Source organism: Euprymna scolopes, chromosome 11, assembly GCF_053919585.1.
Source record: "Euprymna scolopes isolate OS-2025 chromosome 11, ASM5391958v1, whole genome shotgun sequence".
Taxonomy (NCBI): domain Eukaryota; kingdom Metazoa; phylum Mollusca; class Cephalopoda; order Sepiida; family Sepiolidae; genus Euprymna; species Euprymna scolopes.
The window spans coordinates 19108289-19128792 of record NC_136492.1 but is presented as its reverse complement, the minus strand read 5'-3'; the positions used below and the strand labels follow the sequence as shown (position 1 = coordinate 19128792).

Below are 20504 nucleotides of genomic sequence, written 5' to 3'. Positions count from 1 at the left end.
AATTGGAGATCTGGGAAAATCTAATAGACAACTAAATTTGCCTAAACCCTACTGGAGTCGGGCGATGAGCTTGATAGGGAACAAGTCGAGTGGCCGCTCTTACTCCTCTCTAAGCCAGTGCATGCAGGCGGGGTCATCCAGGAGATAACATATCGTACGGGTGCACGCATGACCCAAAGTTGGTGTGCTGGGGTTAAAATTAATGGCATGCCTTTAAAACCAAACAAGGATGTAAACAAGGGCAATAGGAGAGAACTGCAGCAGAGTGTTTGAATAAGAAAAATTAAAAAATAAGACTAATATTTATATGTGTTACAGATCAGAGCAACATCGGTAATATCAGTTTCAAATGCAAACAAAAGGGACCTATAGTTCGTTGCCTATGTCACACTGTTTAGCTTAGGTTTATGTTTCTGAGACAGATACAGAGGCTGAAGAGTGTTCGACATAGACGACCAACTATAGGTCCCTTTTGTTTGGATTTGAAACTGGTAGTACCAATGTTGTTCTTGATCACATAAATATGTATATATTTTTATTTTATATTGCTAAATTTTCAAAATGAAGACTGACAATTCGTACTATTTGGATTATTTGGAGTATTGCTCTTACCTTGTGTTATTATCACACTTCCATCGATGTAAACTCTGACCTTCAGATGTATCTTGTTGAAGTCAGGAATATTTTTATTGAACACGGTAATCTGGACAGAACTTTTAACTGAATTACTCCTGTTCCGTCAGCCATGACTGGGTAAAAGTCCTAAGTAATTCGGAATTGTATTTTTAGTATCACGCGCACTGAGAATTGAACCTTCAACCTCCAGAAGAGTGTGACTGACAACTTAATTTTATCAAGTACTTTATCCACTACGCCACAAGTCCTTGCTGATGGAATGACAGAAAGTATTTTGTTCAAAATTCCGTGCAGATTTCCGAATTGGACTAAGATACACCTGAAGAAGGTCAGAGGTTACAGCAATCGAAATGTTGTAAAATAACACTCAAGATGAGAACAGTAATCTGAATGATCCGAATGTTTTTTGCTTGTTCAAATTTATAGTCACAAGAAATAAAAATTATCTTTAAAATAAAGCTTTGGTCATTTTAAATGTATTTAACATTTTGTTTTAATCAATATTTGAATGCAAAATAAAAAAAAAATATATATATATATATATATATATATATATGATAAGAATAATGGAAAGAGGAAGTCTCGAAATAAAGACGAAATGTTGATGAACAAATTCCTCGGTTTGTTCCTTTTTATTTCTCTCTCATATATATATATATATATATATATATAACATTCTAACCCTTTTTATAGATAAAAGGATAAAAAAAAAAAAAAAAAAAAAAAAAAAAAACTTACTTTATCCATATCAACTGATAATTCTGCAAACCACTGTCGGCCATCTTTATCTTGTATCACACATGCAATATGCAAACAAGCTGCGAGAAAAATAAATGGAGGTCAAATCAATTTGATAACAGAATGCATTTTTAATAATCAGTAAAATAAATAAAACTACAATCTATGTAGTAATGTAGTGAAGTGTTGGAAAGGGTGAAAGTAGGTACACGACAACTTGGTGAGAATAAGAACATTTATATCAAGCAAGGGTTAGTGGTACAGAAAAGGTTAGTAAGTCCGTGGGGAGTCGTCTCTGTACGACATCCGGGATAGCTCTCATTGAGCGGTCTGGTCTTGCTGGTTATATGCCTAATGGGCAAGTCCATCTTAGCGGTTATAAGGGGGTGTATATCGCCCACAACAAGTAATATGCTAAGGAAATCTTAATGTTTGTAAATATGTTATCATCTGTCAGCCGCTAATGCAACATAAAAAAAAATTATTTATTTATTTTTTTTTTTTAAATATCACCATTGCTGTTATATCTACATATATATATAAAGGCAAAAAAGTGTGTGTGTACACTTTTTATGTATGTCCGCAAAAGGCTTTTTTCTGGGGACTGCTCGCTCGGTTCCCTCATTCTTGAAACTTTATATCATGTCTAAATCATAATATCTACGAGTTAACAATGGGGGTCGCCTGTCTATTTAATTTGCTCGACTTTGAAAAGCTAAATATTTCAGATTTTTGGATCGCCGCATGTTGCTTTCGTTTTTCAGTATAAACAAAGCGAAACTCGATTCAAATAGCCACCTCCCCGGCCACAGGTCTCCAGAAAGCGATGTAAACGTTTGGTCAATGTCCGCTTTTCACAGTCATATCAGACAGTAGCTTTCATTTCGAGACACTCCCCTAATAAACGGGGGGGGGGGGGGGGGGTTGCTTTTCATTCTTAACTTCCTCGCACCTGTCAATTTCACTTTATAAACATGAACTTAACACGCTTATTAATTCCTCTCCCCTCATGGCCGAGATGGTTAGGTGTCTGGCTTTTTTTCCCCTTTCGTTTCCACCTTCGTGTCAAGGCTTCTGGGTTCAAGCCTACCTTCCTACTAATACTTTTTTTTTTTTTTTTTTTTTTTTACACCTCCAAGCACCCGGCCATGTTTTGATGTACCCTCCTCCCCCCAACAACACACCTGCAAACACCCAGACAACGCCGAGTACCCCCCCCCCTCGCTAGTTAAATATAAAAATAACTGAACTACATTTTCCATAAAATTTGCCACAAAATCAATTGTTATCATAATAATAAATCTCATACAAATGAGTTCTCTCAAACAATACCTACCAAGAGCAATGAGGTAAGGTGGGTACATTAGACAAACATCAGTTCTCAGACTATCATTCACTATTCGCCTGGAAAAAAAAGTTTTAAAACTTATGACAATATGCGTGCAAAGCAAATACATCAGTATTTAACCATAAAAAAAATAACACATTTTTACACAAAATATAAATAAACAAAATTAAAAGTAAAATACAATCACTTCAAAACAGGGAAAATGATGAAATTAATAAAAACAAGTTCCTATTTACTTTGCCTCACCCACAGAGTAAGACAGTAGGGTTGTTTTTTAATGTGGAGAAAAAGGAACAAAAATAAAAATTCTCCAAGTCGTGAAGGATTTCTCCTACACTAACAGAGAACAAAAAATTGAAGTGAAGCATCAGAAGAGATACTACACTTTGATCTTGGTCCGAAGGCCAAGAATGTTACTCACTTAATCTATAAATATAAAAGCGAAAATGTTTGTGTGTGTGTTTTTGTGTATGTCCAAGAAAGGCTTTTTTCCGAGAACCGAGCGGTCGTCTCACAACTTCTTAAAACTTTTTATATCGCGCCTAAATGATAATATCTACGAGCTAACAACCAGGGTCGCCTGTCTATTTAATTTGCCTGACTTTCAAAAGATAAATATTCAACAATTTTCGATCGCCACATGGGCATTAAGCTTTTTCGTATAAAAAAAAAAAAGCGAACAGACTCGCAGTAAATAAAACACTGTCCCACACTCAAAGTTCACGTCATTAACTCGTCAAAAACGGCCACCTCCCAAGTCGCACATTTTTTTTTCACACTTTATTATTTTCCAACTGCGTGTCAAGGCTTCGTTTTGTTTTTTTAAACAAACACCCGGCCAAAAATTTACCCAAAAATACACACACCTACAAACACCCGGGCAACGCTGGGTACGCCCCGCTAGTCTATAATATAAATCTCACCTGTCTGTTTAAATGTATGCATGTATATATGTTTGTATGTCTGCCTAAAACTTTCGACAGAGAGGACAGATTTTCACGAGATCGGTATCGTTTTGAAGCTTGGCCCTTTGGATGACAAATATTGAAAAATTGGCCAAAAACATGTATCCCTTCACTCTCAACTAGGCACTTTTCTGCATATATTTCGCTGATATTTTTTAAAGTCATCCCCTCTTTTCGATTGACTAGCTTTAATTTAAAGCTTCCTCACTTCCGGCTTGGCAATGAATGCAACAGCAAAGACGTCACATTTTTTTTTCACATTCTTTTCCTCCTTCGCGGTACGGGTTCGAGCCTGCCTGCCTACTACCACTTTTTTTTTTTTTTGCTCAATACACACCTCCAAACACCCGAGCAGCGCCAGGCACCCAGGCTAAATAATAAAAACAAGTTATGTGATTCTACGAAATAAAATGCAAGTTCACTATTTCAAATTTGCTCTGGGATCTGGGTTACTTTTCACAACAACTTACAAGTACATTTCGATAAATTCCATCTTTCTGACAAACTTCTGTGCACTATCCAATGAGCCAACTATTTGTGTGTCAGACAGGTGAACAGCCGTTTCTGTTTAAAAAGAAGTGGAGGAAGATAACAGACAATTCATAAGCATTAACGAAAACCTCCACCGTATGCCATATTAAAAAGTTGTGCTCGGGCGTTGTGTTTCGAAGGGGTGTCATTGTTCAATCTCCCAAGAAGTGGAGGAGAGAAAGCTCACATTATGTGTACAAGCATAAAACATCAAAACAAAGTATAAATTATGTTGTTACTGGAATTCTTTGAGATGAGTAATTTGTATGTTTTATTTATTTATTTGCGGACTATTATCTTCATCTTTAAAATTGTCTTTTCACAATGTTTCGGCCAACCGCGACGGGATAGGAATGCTGAATCTTTTGACTGTAGTTTCAATAATTACTGCCTTCCATAGTAGTTGTCATCTTACCACATCTACCCAGAGGATTAGTTAGCCAAAATGTGGTGAGATGACAACAACTATGGAAGGCAGTAATTATTGAACATACATTTGGAGATTCAGCATTCTTATCCAGTTGTGGTTAACCACCTGACGAAGGCAAGAGAAATAGTTGGCCGAAACGTTGTGAAACAACAACTATAAATATGAGGATTATAGTCCGCAAAGAAGTATAAGTAATGTATTCTTACCAAGCAACAGGTAATAAGTTTTCATCTTGCCCTAAATCGGCACAGTATTGGATGAGAGGACGATAAGGATGATACAAGACAAGGCAACAGTCCTAAACAAAATAAAAACAAAAAAAAAGAGACAAATTTACAAATTATAAACACATACACATTATATATATATATAAAAAAAAAAAAAAAAAAAAAAGGGAAAAGATCTACCCTAAACCACTAAACTAGCTCTAAAACAGATCCTTTGTTCGATGCATGCCCATTGGCTGATAGGAAGGGGCGCGATGGATACTAGAAAGCTTATTGGCTAACCAGAAATCCTCAACATATATAAAAACAAGAAGCAACCACAGAATTCGCGCATAAGCCTGACGAATCCTATAAAGTGGATGAAACGCAGAATATTCAGTGTAGCTTAATCGCCATATACATTTTATAAATTACTATATATATATATATATATATATATATATATATATTTGTTCAACACCCCAATTCTTTTATCATCTCAATATTCGGTATTTGGCATGCATTGGACAGCTTTTAAAAATTGACTTCCAAACTAACCTATCTCTAGCCAGGTCTTTATTTATCCATTTTTCTCTCAAGTTCGTTTTTATCGCTTCCTCCCACATTTTCCTTGGTGTTCCTTTACTATCTCAATCATTCTACATCTATTATCCCCAAAACTCTCATCCATTTTTTCAAAGTGGCCATACCATCAACATTCTTGCTCTGCACACTTTCCTATACTGTCTAGACTTACTATTCCTTTCAGGTCAGTAAATCTTACTGGCCAGATTTCATTTCCATTCATCATCACACTGCACACACTTGTCTAATACTCGTGCTGGTCAAAATACTAATAGAACATATGTAAATTCATTCCGTTTGGATAATTTTCGGCTTATAAATTGTACAGGCGAGATATCTTATATTTAAATAACAATTGCAACTATTTTTAATCATTTGAGGAGGTGCATATGGCAGACAATGAGTACTTTATTGTCGCATTAGAAAAGTCAATGTTTCAATTTAATAAAACATTTTGTTGTTGAGTAATCTTAAACTCAAAGAATTTTGCAAATATTGTTTAAAAAGATTTTGAAAGCGATTTAATAATACTGTATAAGTATGGGTCGCTCTAAAGACATATCTTTGCCTGAGAAGCAGCGTATCTTTGATTTGTGGGCAGAAGGAAAGACGCACATGGAAATTGCAATCAAGGTCGGATGTTCAAGATTGGTGGTGACCAAAGTGCTTCAGAAAGGTGCTGAAGGTGTTTCCAACAGCAATCGCAAAAAATGCGGACAAAAGAAAAGCACCACAGAAAGACAAGACCAGGCACTGGACAAGGTGGCAAAGAAAAGTGATTCCAATCAACAAGTCACATCACTGAAGCGTGAAACAGGCTTCTGGTGCCGACGTTTCGAGAAGCACTACCTACCGAAGGCTCCAGCAACTGGGATACCAAAATCGTATAGCTGCCACCAAACCGCTCCTTAACAAGAAGCAGATGTTGAAGAGGCTGCGATGGGCAACTGCTCATCAAACTTGGACTGCAGACGAATGGCTGCGTGTGATCTTTTCAGATAAGTCTCGATTTTGTATCTCCTTCGGCAACCAAGGGGCACGTGTTTGGCAAAGAACCACAGAACGGTATAACCAAGAATGCATCAAGAAGTCTGTGAAGTTCCCGCAGTCTTGCATGTTTTGGAGCTGTACGAGTGCTAACAGTGTTGGTAATTTATGCTTCATCAAAGGAACTGTAAACGCAAAAGTGTACCAAGATATCCTGGAAGCTAATTTACTGCCAGTGTTGGATAACCAGTTCGACAGGGAAGCTACAGATATCATTTTTCAAAATGATTTGGCACTGGCACACTCTTCCAAGACCACGTCTTCCTGGCTTCGAGAATGATCGATCCCTGTTATTGAATGGCTGGCAAACTCGCCAGGTTTGAACGTTATTGAAGCCTTGTTGGACCAGATGAAGAGGAAACTCTGCAAAGAAAAACTTACTACCCTTGCAGCCATGAAGATTGAAATCCAGAAAACATGGGATTCGGTATCTACACATGATTGCGAGAAGCTTGTTGATTCCATGCCCCGGCGAATTGATGCTGTTATGAAGGCAAAAGGTGCTGCTACTAAATATTGATCAATTTTATTTGTATTATGTTAATAAAAAAAAACTATTTTGTTTACTTACCTGCCTTGTTCTATTATTTTGAAACACGAAATATTCAAAAACTGACATTGTAATTGATATGAAAAAAAAAATTCTGTCGTAAAACAACTATTTCAGTTTAGCATGATAGGATATTTTTACACCAATTACATCTCACAGATCATCCTCAATAAGAATTTAGCACCAAAAAAACATGATGTTCTATTTTTTTGACCAGCACGAGTAGACTCCTTTCTTTTGATTAATAGTGGGAACACTCTGCTGCTTAGTAATGACAGAAGTTCCCTGATCTTACTCCATCTTTTGAAATCACACTAGCACCTGCTTCACCCAGTGAAAAAAAGTTATTCTGAGAAGAAGTCAATTTTAAAATACTTGTCTATATTTCACTTTGGAAGATTCGAGTGGCATCAGATGTGGTTTCAGGTTAAACCAATTCCTTTTAGAGGCTAGCAGAATTGGAAGATGCTGAATTTACCTATGGGTTCTGCAGGGAAAATTGTAGTGTGCATGATTATCACGGATATCATTCGCTTAAGAAAAGAAAGAAAAAAATCCTAAACTCAAAATTTGATTGACACGAGACAAAAATGTGTCTTATGCAAATTGGGACACGGTCGGGTTTGACAATATAAAAAACCAGCATTTCTTCAGTTGGGGACGAGTCTTATCGACTCGGCAGCAGTATGGTGCCAGTTGAAGAAAACTTGTTTGCGATAACATTAAAAATTAAATATTTAAATAAATAGAAAAGAGGCTTGTCTTTTTTCTGTTGTTCCTAGCCTTCGGGCCAAGATCAAAGTGCAGTATCTGTCCCAGCAGATACTGCAAGCAAAGACCATATGTGGGGGCAATCCCACATATAAGACCTTGGTCAATGTAGGGGCAACCCTTCATACCAATTGTCACTATCCAGCTCCCCTACTCCCCGGGGAGTTGGTCCCCATTTCCCCTTCACTTCTCACATTAAAAATCGGCCCTGTGCCTAATTTGCTTGGTGGGGGAGCAAATAAATACCTTGCCTTTTTTCTGTTGTTCTTGGCCTTCGGGCCGGGATCACAGTGTAGTATCTGTTCTGCAGATGCTGCACTTAAGATAATTTGTACCAGTTAATGGAAGGGAATCCCTCTATACTGGGACAATTATTATTTTTGCCTACTTTTAGAGGAGCTGGTTTTTACCCCACATTAAAAATGGCCTTGTGGCTAATTTGCTTTGGTGGGGAAGCAAATAAATACCTTAAAAAGGGAACAAGATAGATTTTTTTTACGTGTGCGTCAACGCAGCGAACTTGGCGATCTGAAAATCGTTCTTTTTTTTTTCTGTAACTCAAACATTAAACGATTAAAAATTCAAAATTTTAAATTATAGGTTTAAAAAGAATTAAACTTCGGTTTTGAATTTTCTTTTTAACTTTACATTCATTAAATGTAATCTATCAACTCAGATTTCAGACTAAAATTAAAACTTTAAACATTTTTTTTTCATTTGAGAAGGATGTTGTAATTTGCTGTAAACATCATGTTTATTTGAATTTTGAATAACAATGTACTTTGAAAATAAAGAAAACTGTTGGATACAAGACACGGAAAACAGAACAAATTACCTATATATTAATACAATAGCATGCGTGTTATTTTCTGTGTCACACTTACATCCGGGTCGTTTGTTATGTACTTCTATTTCTTGTCAAATAATTTTACCAAGAATTCTTCATAAGTTTCGGTTTCGATCATAGCTGATGGCACACAAGTCATCTATTTATTTTTTTTATATAAATAATTTTACCAAGAATTTCTCATAAGTTTTGGTTTCGACTATAGCTAATGGCACTCCAATAACCTATTATTTTAAAAAATAATTTAATCAAGAGTTCTTCACAAGTCTTGGTTTCGATTTTGATTTTAGCTGATGGCACCTTAGTAGTCTATTCTTTTTATAAATAATTTTATCAAGAATTCTTCAGAAGTTCTGGTTTCAATTATAGCTGAAGAAACTAAAGTTTATATAAGTTTGGGATTCGGTTTCGATTCAAGATGATGGCACCCAAGTCATATGGATATATATTTTTTTATTTTTGAAATCGCAACTTTATAATATATAAAAGTCAATAGAACATTAACTCTATAATATATATAAAATCTGCAAAAATTAACATATCATTTTTACGCAATTTTTTCAACCTGGCTATGCCGGGTATCCCTGCTAGCTTGGATAAATACTTTTGCAGTTTTAACAAAAAAGCTACAATAATATCAGGATGTCTCCATTTACGCTGAACATCTATAGAATGCCAACATTAAGATTTTACATATGAATCAGTTCGATGTGGAATTTCTACAGGTCCCATTAGTAATATTGATGAATAATTTTGAATTAAATATTTATTTACCTAAATAATGTGTTGAACTAAAATGGTATGAATGGTGTCATATTCCTTAAATTTTCAAAGCTTTTCAAAAAGAAATAACCCCTCAAGAAGAGGGTTTTCGCCTGGAGTCAAGAAATTATGGGATGTCTGTTGGAATAATCTTGCAGAAATTAGTAAACATTTACATTAAACAGTTACTTATTGTCGAAGTGTTAGCTGATATTTTGTCGTTGATATTATTAAATTTATAATACATTTGATCATTAATAAGAATTAATGATTATTATGAGTTTCTATTTAATTTTTTTCACTTTTTATTTTTAATCATGCCTAAATAATGTGATGTAACAGGGATAACTCATTGGATTTAATGTAATAAGTTAACTCTCTTGAAGAATGCTAATTTTTTTTTTATTAACTAGTTTTTTTTTTCTTCAAACCAATTATCATACCCTTGCATGTGTGTGTGTATATATATATATGCAGGAAATCATCACGTTTTAGTCTGACGATTCCCTACAGGGATGAAATATGAAAGCCTCTGTGTTGCTTAATTGCCATAAATATCTTCATTTTACTATTGTAAAAAGAAAAAGTTAGTTTAAATCTTTCACAAGAAACGGATTATTCTCAACACAAGTTTATTTAAAGATATACATCCGTTTTTTTTATGCTTGAGAGTGTTAAGCTTATTTGAATCACATAAGACACTATATGTAAGAGGTCAGCAAGAGTCGGGGGGGGTCCTATAATTAAACTTTTCTTTACATATTTAATATTCAAAGTGATTATACAATTACAAATATTGATAATAATCAATCAATACTTACCATCATTTCTAACAAATAAAATTCACATTCTAAAACATTATTGATCCTATAAGGATATTCTTGAGTATAAGCATGGGAAAATTTGGACTTCACTGAAAAAAAAAAAAAAAAAAAAAAAAAGAAAGAAATCTTAACTTTATCCACAAATAATTAGTATGATATGTCACTTTATGCTACAGCCATACATTTTAGCAAAAATAGAATTAAAAAAAAAAAAAAAAAAAAGCAAGCAAATATAACAAAAAAAAAAAAAAAAAAAAAAAAAAAAAAAAATGCTGGAAAAGGTTAGAATCGAATCCAAAAATTTATTAGACTAATATGGGACACATAGAAATCGCATACATGACACTTACATGCAGTCAATACCAAGAGCCTCACATGAAGCTAATGATGATGGATATCTTCTATCTTATGAGACAATGGCTTTCTGCATCTGATGCACAACAACATCTGCAGTAGCTATACAATCGAAACTGGAGTTGCCTTTCCAGATGCAGACCTGGACAGGTGGTAAGGAGACCTAGGTTTGCGCAGTTACCAGGGCTTACTCTCAATGTAGCAGACAAAGTCCGACAGAAAGGCAAGACAATACAGATAGAGCTATAACTCCAAACCAGATTTTTGTTAGTGTTTACTCCCTTAGCCTTTGCCAAAACATCCACAAGGCACATGAAGCTAGATTCACATAAAATTCACTTTCTAAAACATTGTTTTTAAATTATAATATTAAATATATATCTGGATATACCTAGCTCAAATATAAAATATATACCTGGGGATCTGCTAGATAAGAAAAAGCCCAAAACAAATATTTTGGGGGTCTAAAAAAAATCCAAAGATTTGCTACAAGAAAATATTGAAGGGACAGGGTAAAGAAATCAAGAGGGAATGTATAAAATGTCTTTTTCAAAAGGTCGACTGATGGAAGACAAAGCCCAATGTCATACAAACAGGAGAAATAAACATTTCTGATCAAGGAATAACAGTATTCATCTTGATTCTTACCACATCTTCATCATATTTGATTTAACATTCATTTTATAAACTTTCATGTGTTAAATAGCTTTAGAAATCGACTTCCAAACTAATCTACCTCTGGCCAGGTCATTATTTATCCCTCTTTTGCTCAAGTAAATCCTTATCACTTCCTCATGTTTTTTTTGGCCTTCTTTGGATATTTGGGAAGGGATGAGATTTTATGTTGATAAGTTAAAATTATCGCTGACATGTAGTTTATATGATATTAAAACCTTTACTATTCAATGTATTCTCTAATAGTTTTCGGTGGTAGCCATTTTGTTTTCACTGCAGATGATAAAAAATCAAAGTGAAAAAGTGAATCTACGCATTCATTTTTTTTTTCTTTTTCCGGTGAATATTCGTTCAATATTTAACAATTTCCTTTAAACATATTTTTCAGTCTTTAAGCAAGAATAATTTTTTTTTTCATTATAAAAAAAAAAAAAAAAAACAATGAATACCAGTATCACCTTTTCATATCAAAGTTGTTCAGACAAATACTTCAAAACAGTAGCCAAGTTTAACAAAAATAAAAATTATATTAACCAGCGGGACTTGAGGAAATTTGATCGCAACATCTTTCATTCTGTGGACATTCAGCAAGAATTGAGACCTCATGATATAATTGTAACCCTTTTGTTAAAACTGCAAAAATATTTATCTAAGTAATCTGGTTAATGTAGTGTCAGAATATATCTGGTTATTATGGTTTTGCTCCAATAATCTTTTAGGAGTCTGTGTCATTTTTATTGTATCGACGCCTGGTGAAAATGGAAACCTCACAATATCATTATACCATCTTTAGACAGAACAGATACTACCCTTGGATCCTAGCCAGACGGTATATTTTAGTTTTAGATACGGCCCAAAAGTGACATTTTTTTAAATTTTATTTTTTACATTGCATCTTCATTGATCGGGAGATCCTATTTATTAAAAAGGAGAATAAAAAGTGATAACATACTACGAACATTAAATTAGCGTATCTATATACTAATTTAATGTTCGTAGTATTTTATCACCTTCTATCTTCTTTTTTTAATAAACAAGATCTTCTGATTGAATAATTTATAATCTGGAAACCCAAAACACGCATGTACGTTAAAGGTATTAGGGTATAAATATATAGATTATTATGTCCCTTCCGAAGTTTTAGATTTCATTCTTTCGTTATTATTAAAAATCAACCCTAACCCTAAAATCCTAACAATACTTCATTTTCATTAAACTCAGCAACCTTAGATATGCGCATGGGCATTTCTCGAGTGTAAAAACAAAATGGCAACCAGTGAAAAGCATTAGCGAATATATTGGATAATAAATGTCTTAATATCATAAAAACTACTGGTCGGCGACAATTTTAAATGTGATATTTGTTCAAAACAGACAAGGATATCCATAAGAATCAACTTTAAAAAGGTAATCAAATCAACAACAAATTCACCATTAAAAAAAAAAAAAATTATGAAAAAAAAACTTCTCTTACTAGAAAACCTAGGTCTGAGTGGTAAGCTAGTCCCTCCAATAAAACCTAGGTCTGAGTGGTAAGCTACTCACTCCAATTTTTTTTCCTAATCTTATCACTAACCCTATGTTCAAATGACAAGCCTCTCCCAAAACCTCTACCTTAATTCTTTGTCTGTACTATTTTATGTATTTTTCCATTTTAAAAACCATCAACTGATATTTTTTGCGGGGAGGGGGGGGGGGCTTTTAAATTCATTAAAATGAACTTTTTGTGTAAAAAGAAATATTTTCTTTTGTGTATAATAAAAGTTCAAAACCATGAATATGTTTAACCCAAGAAATAAACAAGAAAAAAAAAATGGCTATTTGAAAGACACAATGTGCATACAAGGGGGAGGAAAAGACATGAAGCCATCTTTTGATGAATGAAAAGTCCCTCCTCTCTTTGTGAAAATGATTACTGGTAAACAGAAAGGAAAGTTAGACAGAAGAAAGAGAGAAGGAGAGAAAAAGAGAAAGAAAAAAGTGAGAAAAGGAAATAAAATGGAGTTAGACAAATCAGATTTCTTCAGAATTTAAAAAAAAAAAAAAAAAAAAAAAAAAAAGAGCAAAATTCCACAACAATCAAAGGTTTCACATTTCTGCAGTATTTAAGGACAGTCGAAAGTTAACCATAGATTTACTTTTAACAACCTCGTAACTCCTTATTTTGTCCATTAGTCCTCACATTCCATGTTTCTGACAAAGGAAGAAGAATTACTGTTTTTAGGTTGAAATCTATCCATTTAACACTCATCGTTAGCTAGTTCTTGACCTTGAAGTAGTTTATATTGGCCCCTTACGTCAAGTGACTTTATGCCTTGTCAGGTGCGATTTCCATTAAAAAAATTTATTCTTTGATTTCGTTTGAACATTTATAAACTGTGGTATATCTGTGAAGACATTCTCTTTGCATAAAAAAAAAATCACTTTCTATATTATACGAGCAGGGAGACCCAATGTTGCCCGGAATAATGATCAATGAATTTTTTCACACTCCAATATTTTTATTGTCATCAAAATCAGTAAAATCGCCCAGTTTTCAATCAAATTGATTGATTTTCTGCCCTAGTTGGGGATCCATCGTGGTGCACCGAGAGGAAACTTCACATGCCTCCCCGCAGTGACTTGTTCCACAATACATTGTATTCTAAATTGCACTGCAGAGAATGTACTGTTGATTTTATAAAATTATTTTTTATATATAATGGCTCCAATTAAAGTTTAAAATGCAAAAGTCAAGTATAATGTTTTAACTGTGCTCTAAATAGAAACATTCATTTTGAACATGCCCCTGTCATACCAAAGAACCTACTGTTGATTTTATATGCTGGACCTTTCTGCTTGTGTGGTAATAAAACTTCAAATGCATTTGTGATGTTAGGCTGTCTAAGGTGTTAACTTTTTTCAAGAGCGCCTGTTTCCTTTTTCATCAGATTTTTCTGATTATCGGTACTTATCGAAGACATTCCAATAGAAAACCTATCTAAGAACACTACCAAATACATAAAGTTCATTTGTGTGAAATTTGATAAAAATCGGCCCAGCTTTTTCGGAATCCATAGGCAATGAGCACACACACACAGAGTTCCTTTTATATAATAGGAGAGTTCTATTTGGTTGTGACTTGAGAGACATTTTAGATCTCTCCTCAGAGGAGAGATACATCTGTAACACTGTGTTCATTGAGTACTGGGGGGCAAGGGGGGGGGGAACAAAGGAATAGATAAAAGAAAAGGAAGTAGGTTTCGCGAGTAATAAAAAAAATTATCAATAAACAATGGATAGGAATTTGTTCTTAACGCAATCAAAGAGAAATAGGGGTAGGGTTTAATTCAGAGTGTGATGAGTGACCAAATGACTGATAGGTAGGGAACAATGGGAACAACATCTGACAGGAGGGGAAGTAGGGAGAGGGTTAAGTCCGACGCTTAGTTAATTGAGGCTTGAACTCCAAGGTGGGCAGTTGGATTTTGGATCCAGCCGAGGGCAATTGGTTGCCTGGAGGTCTTGAGGGAGATGAACTGACGACAATTTACACAGCCTCGAAAGAACGTACATGTGAATGTTAGCATGTAGAAACACATACTCAAGAGTTCAACCACATATATGTGAAGCATCAGCGTCTGTCTTTGTTTTATTTTATTTTTATACTTGTGAACCTGTGCATCCCTATCAACAGTTGGCAGTGAATAGTTAACTAGAAGATGAAGGAGAAAGCCACGGCACACAATGTTAGGATTGTTAGTGGGCCATACGGTGTCACACATCTAGAACAATTAAAGCAATTTTTTTTTTTTAACAAACATAGCTAAATCCCAAAAATGAGAAATATTTTAACATTTATTTTGTGTGATTTAAAAAAAAAATAAAAGGAAAAAAAAAGCTATTAAGAAAACAAACATTGATTAACTCACATTTAATGTACTAAAATATACTTACCAACACTTTGACATGTGGTTATTAACTTATTGTTAGATATAACACCAAATTCCTAGTAGGTAAAAAGAAAGAAAAATTATATTAGTAAAATAATATTTTATTGGTCAAAATAAAATTTTGTTTTAAGTGTTGCAACACAAAATCAGTTGAATAAAATAAGTAAATAAAATTTAGCATCTAGATGAATCTGTAAGTTGAACCCGTTTCTAGCATTAATGGTAAAATCAAAACACCTTTCAAATTAATACTGTTGTATATGCACCTATATCTACATAACTATTAAATTCTGTGGACTGCCCACCCTTGCTTGAATCTTGTCTTTGACGATTGGGCAATTCTATTCTTTTAAAATTGGATGACAGGAGAATATATATATACATATATACACACACACATATATATATATATCTATATCTATATATCTACAAAAGTGAACGTGTCTCTGTGTGTGTGTGTACATTTCCCTACGCAATAACTGTCAATTTCAAGTCTACAGACTCGAAATTTGATATACAGGGTACTGAGATTTGGGAAAATCTATGATCAGTTTTCGGCCAAAAATTTGGCTGTTAAGGGGTCAAAGTTCAACGATTTGACCTTTGAGAACTCTACCAAACTTCGACAATTTGGGGTCTAAACACTTGAAATTTTAGATATAGGTTCCTTGGACATGGATCTAACTTAACTTGATTTGAGCCCAAAACAATAAATTTTAAGGGGTCATAATAGGGGTCAAAGTAAAAAAAAATTGACCACTTTTTTTTTTTTTTGCTCAACATACACCTCCAAATACCCTGGCAATGCCGGGCACCCATGCTAGTATATCTATAAAACATTGTGAACCGTGCAGCCATGCTTTCTTGAATCTTGTCTTCAAATGGCCATCTTTTGGTGAATATATATATATATATATATATATATATATATATATATATAGTGAATGAATGACAAAAGTCTATATCTAAAGTTCATAATGTTGACCATCTTATAATTTATTCCTTTAATTCAGTTAACATTAACAATTCTTGACAATATGTTTCATGGCGCAAAATCAATCACTTAATTATTATAATTATTATAATTAGTAATTAAGTGATTGATTTTGTGCTACGAAACAAATACTGTCAAAAATTGTAAATGTCAAGTGAATTAAAGGAATAAATTATAAGATGGTGAATATCATGAACTTAGAAATTTTTGTGGGAAGTGTTGCACAATCTCTAACCACATCTCTCTTGAATTCCAGTGACAAGTAGAAAATCATGATGACTGGAAACAATGCCAAGATAAGCGGAGAGCACATACAGCACCTAGTATTTCCAAAAATGGCCACCATCCGATACTAGCCAAGTTCATCGTTTTCTATATAGTGCTTATGTAAATATGATATCAGTTGCAAGGTAAATTAATTTGCATATTGCTTTTGAAAAACGTTTTTGTTTTTTATGGCATATCAACCGTTTTTGTGTTATTTAATGCCGAATCTGGTAATTTTGGAAAAAATTTTTATTCTTCAAGTTTTTTGTATATTCAAATATTTATTCATGGTGTTTGATTGTTTGGAAGAAAATTGTTGTTTTTGTTTTATACTTTGCAGAACATGATTGAGTTTTGCAAAGGGGAAAGGAAAAAAAAAACAATAACTTGCCATGAAAATAATGATAGAGCAGAGAGTCTCACAACATCTCTTCTGTAGGAAAGGGGTTGCAGAGAAAAAAAAAAGAAGCCTTACCTACTAGGTTTCGAAGCCCGTTTTGAAATTTGATAAGATGGCAAAGCCTTAAGGTTAGAGGATGCAGGAAAAGATCAGCAAAGCTGAACAAAATGCAGTTAATGTGCTGTTTTCACAATGAAACAGGCTTGCAATGCAGACTTTTGAAAGGTTATCCCCCACACACTATTTAACAGTTGTAAGATGGTGAATGGAGTGGGAATGTGTGATATTTTTGCAAGAGAGTTTTTCTTTGAGTCAGTAAATCAGCTTTGCAGGATGACCCAATGCATACAGATGTATATGCAAAAGCATTTGGTCTGATAATATGAAGATACGAATAAATTATATTTTAACAAGACAAAAAATGTTTTGTCTGTTCTATATCCACATCATTTTCTTTCCATCAGCAGATTCATCGCGCTTCTTTGGATCCAAAACAACACTTCCATACAAAGCACCTAAGTCATTCCGATAGATGCTTACCGCAAAAGTTTCAGACCAGCAACGTCAATATCATAGCTTTGTAGATCTTTAAATTAATAAAATGGATGTAGAAATATCGAATAAACAACTGTTCAGAACTTGTGGCTCACGAGATGAAACCTGGACTATGTTCAGTGCAGAGTCAGACACAACAATTCCTCAAGTCACAACAGCATCAAAGGGAGGTGACAATGGTTCAGTGATTAAAACATAAGCCTGACAACCTGACTGTCCCAAGTCCGAATTCATTTGGTTCCACAAAAAACAAAATGGATGGTGTCAACCTTCATGTGGTTCCTCCTGTAAGTTAATGCCTCCGTTCAGTCTCGAAAGATAAAGGATACCTGCTGTAGGGGCAGGTGCGGTGTGTAATTGTATGGAAAGGTTTGGCAATCCCCAACCACACGTCTGCTGAATTGGTACTCCTTGAGTCCAGTGGTAAAGAGAAGTCTGGAAACTGGAATAACTGGAAACAGTGCTGAGATAAGCAGAGAGCACATACAGCACCTGGAAGTTCCAAATGGTCACCCATCTCGCACTGGCCAGGCTCATCGTTGCTTCACTTTGGTGATCTGTCGGGAACCAGTTTGTCAAACATGATTATGCCGTATCCCCTGTAAGTCCCGGATGTCTTTTTAGAAATAATTCTGACAAGAAAAATATCAGAAAAACCAATGCCAACAATAGAATCTTTGGATTCGTATGTTTAGTTAATGATGAATAGTATCAAACACTTCAGTCATGCCTGGTCAGCTTTCTTACCCGCTAATAGTATCACATTAACTAGTACTACTGGTTTCATGATTGGGCTGTCGGCAACTGAACTGGCACCTTATTAGGTAGGCCTTGACTTGCCCACTCAGGTGCACACCTAGTAATACTGAAACAGGAGCTCTCAAAAAGGTGGATAAAATCTATGGGAGTCAACAGTCATCCATACTAATGAAGAGGAAAAAATGGACGATTTGGAAGCTTCATAACTCTCGTATCTCCCTTCTTTGTCTTTCAGTTCTCACATTCAATCAGCAACATTTCTGACAAAGAGGAAAGAATTGCCGTACTCCGAGTCGGCTGTTGTTTTCATGCAGAGATATTTACTCCTCTTACAATAGCATTTGTTATCATTCAACTGCAAATCATTCATCTCGTTAACCCTTGAGTGGCTTTTAACCTTGATAAATAGCAAAATATATTTAAAAAAAAAAAAAAAAGGACGCTGAAAATATGCATTGATTAGAAAAGAGAAGAGTAGATAGAGATCATTGTTAAAATAAAAGGATTACTTACTTCCACTTTTGATGCAAGAAATATTGCTGTCGGGGCCATTAACCAAGGGTCAATACATTTTAATGAATTTCTAGAGAGAAAAAAATGAAAATAGGTCTAAAATTAACACAGAAAATATTAATTTGTATTATTTGGATTATTCAGACTACAGTTCTCCTCTTGAGTGCCATTTTCACATTTAGGTTGATGTAACGTCCACCCTTCTTCAGGTTTATCTTATAAAATAATGGATCTTATAAAATAATTTGAGAATCTTTGAACTTGGGAATCTGTACCGAATTTCAAATGGAACTCCTTATTTAATCCACACAGGTATGTAGGCCAGTGGCTTTCACTCTAGGCAGGTTAAATTAGATTCCTCCACAGGAGGAAGTGTCAAGGGAATATTAAATTAACAAGTGCCCCCCCCCAGTCATATGTATAATCCACAGAGGTAGTTTGCTCTTGTCCTGTCAGCCATGATAAAGTCTAAATTCAAAATTGTATTCTAAGTATTGCTCCCACTGAGGATTGAGCCTTCAACCTCCAGAAAAGTGTCACTTAGAACATTAACCATTATGCCATGGGTTCTTGCAAATAGCACTAAGATAAGAACAGTAGTCCGAATAATCAGAGTTATCAATTCTCATCTAAAAAAATATATGAAGTTAACATGGAAAATCTAAAATCAATTATGCACGTATTATGAGTGTTACATTAGTAAAGTGAAAAAAAAAAAAAAAAAAAAAAAAAAAAAAAGGATGTAATTGACTAATTACCTTTTCTTGTGGAAAGTCTGCATGGGTGCCTGTTTTCAGACCGATATGCTTTTTCATAGGTCGCACAAACATACACAAATATTTTAATTAAGCACCGGTTACCTGCTCTTGTCATGATTCCCATTTTATCCGACAGATGACGTCCTACTTACTGTTCCGCCTCTTTCTCTATTTCTCTTCAAATTGTTGATGTCCTTTCTTATCTCGCTGTGATGTAAGCACGCGTTATTTTCCTCCTGTAGGCTTCGACAGCCACAAATCGTTTAAGGTAAGACGAGATCATGTGCTTTAACGAAATCTTGCAGACGCAATAAACATTCAACACATATTTTATTGAACTCTTGTGATCACACACACAAACATCCAGACACACATATGCACGAAGAATATACACACAATGAACATTCTAACTCATATGCATAATGGACGTTTTCCTTCATGCATGATACACGCGCGCATGTACACAAGCACTGTATTATTCAATACTTTTGTGTAAAGAAAAAATCCTTGTATATATGTAAATATATAACCCTGTTTTAGCATGCTTCCCTGATAATTACCGATAACAGAAACTTATTTTAATTTATCATCGGTAAAGCCATTTTTTTCCATGTCATCGCTTAGCAACAATGACAGAACAATGGGCTGTGAAACTTCTACTGTGAATAAGTTGATAGTGTTTTTTTTTTTTTGTTTTTTTTGCATGTCGTGTTCTGTAGGTTCATACCCCACAGGTAAATTTCCTAAATTTCCTGGAAAGAAGTTTATATAAAATAATTTTATAAAAGAAACAGCAGGTTCTCTACAGTGCAATGTAGAATAACATATTTTGGACTAAGTTACTGCATGGAGGCATGTGAAGATTTCACAGATTTCAATGATAATAAAAATATAGGAGTGTGAAATATTTGTTTATGATCATTCAATCCCGGGCAATGTCAGATCTCCCTGCTAGTACATAATTAAAAGTTATAAAGAATGTTGTCTTTGTTTTAAATTCTGCGCAGTGATGCGATTATCTTGAACTTTCATATCATCATCACATATTTGGGTTTCA

General features: G+C 34.3%; 1 protein-coding gene across 3 annotated transcripts in view; it reads right to left on the bottom strand.

Moving 5' to 3' along the window:
- Positions 1 to 20504, bottom strand: part of LOC145287787 (cyclin-C-like) — a 125356-nt gene that overhangs the window by 78376 nt on the left and 26476 nt on the right. For all 3 annotated transcript variants that reach the window (XM_080135615.1, XM_080135614.1, XM_080135613.1), the window contains exons 4-9: positions 18690 to 18759; positions 15206 to 15257; positions 10238 to 10329; positions 4855 to 4946; positions 2711 to 2778; positions 1375 to 1454 (exon numbers count right to left, since the gene is read on the bottom strand). In XM_080135615.1, the coding sequence (XP_079991741.1) occupies positions 1375 to 1454; positions 2711 to 2778; positions 4855 to 4946; positions 10238 to 10329; positions 15206 to 15257; positions 18690 to 18759 (454 nt within the window). The remainder of the gene's footprint in view (positions 1 to 1374; positions 1455 to 2710; positions 2779 to 4854; positions 4947 to 10237; positions 10330 to 15205; positions 15258 to 18689; positions 18760 to 20504) is intronic.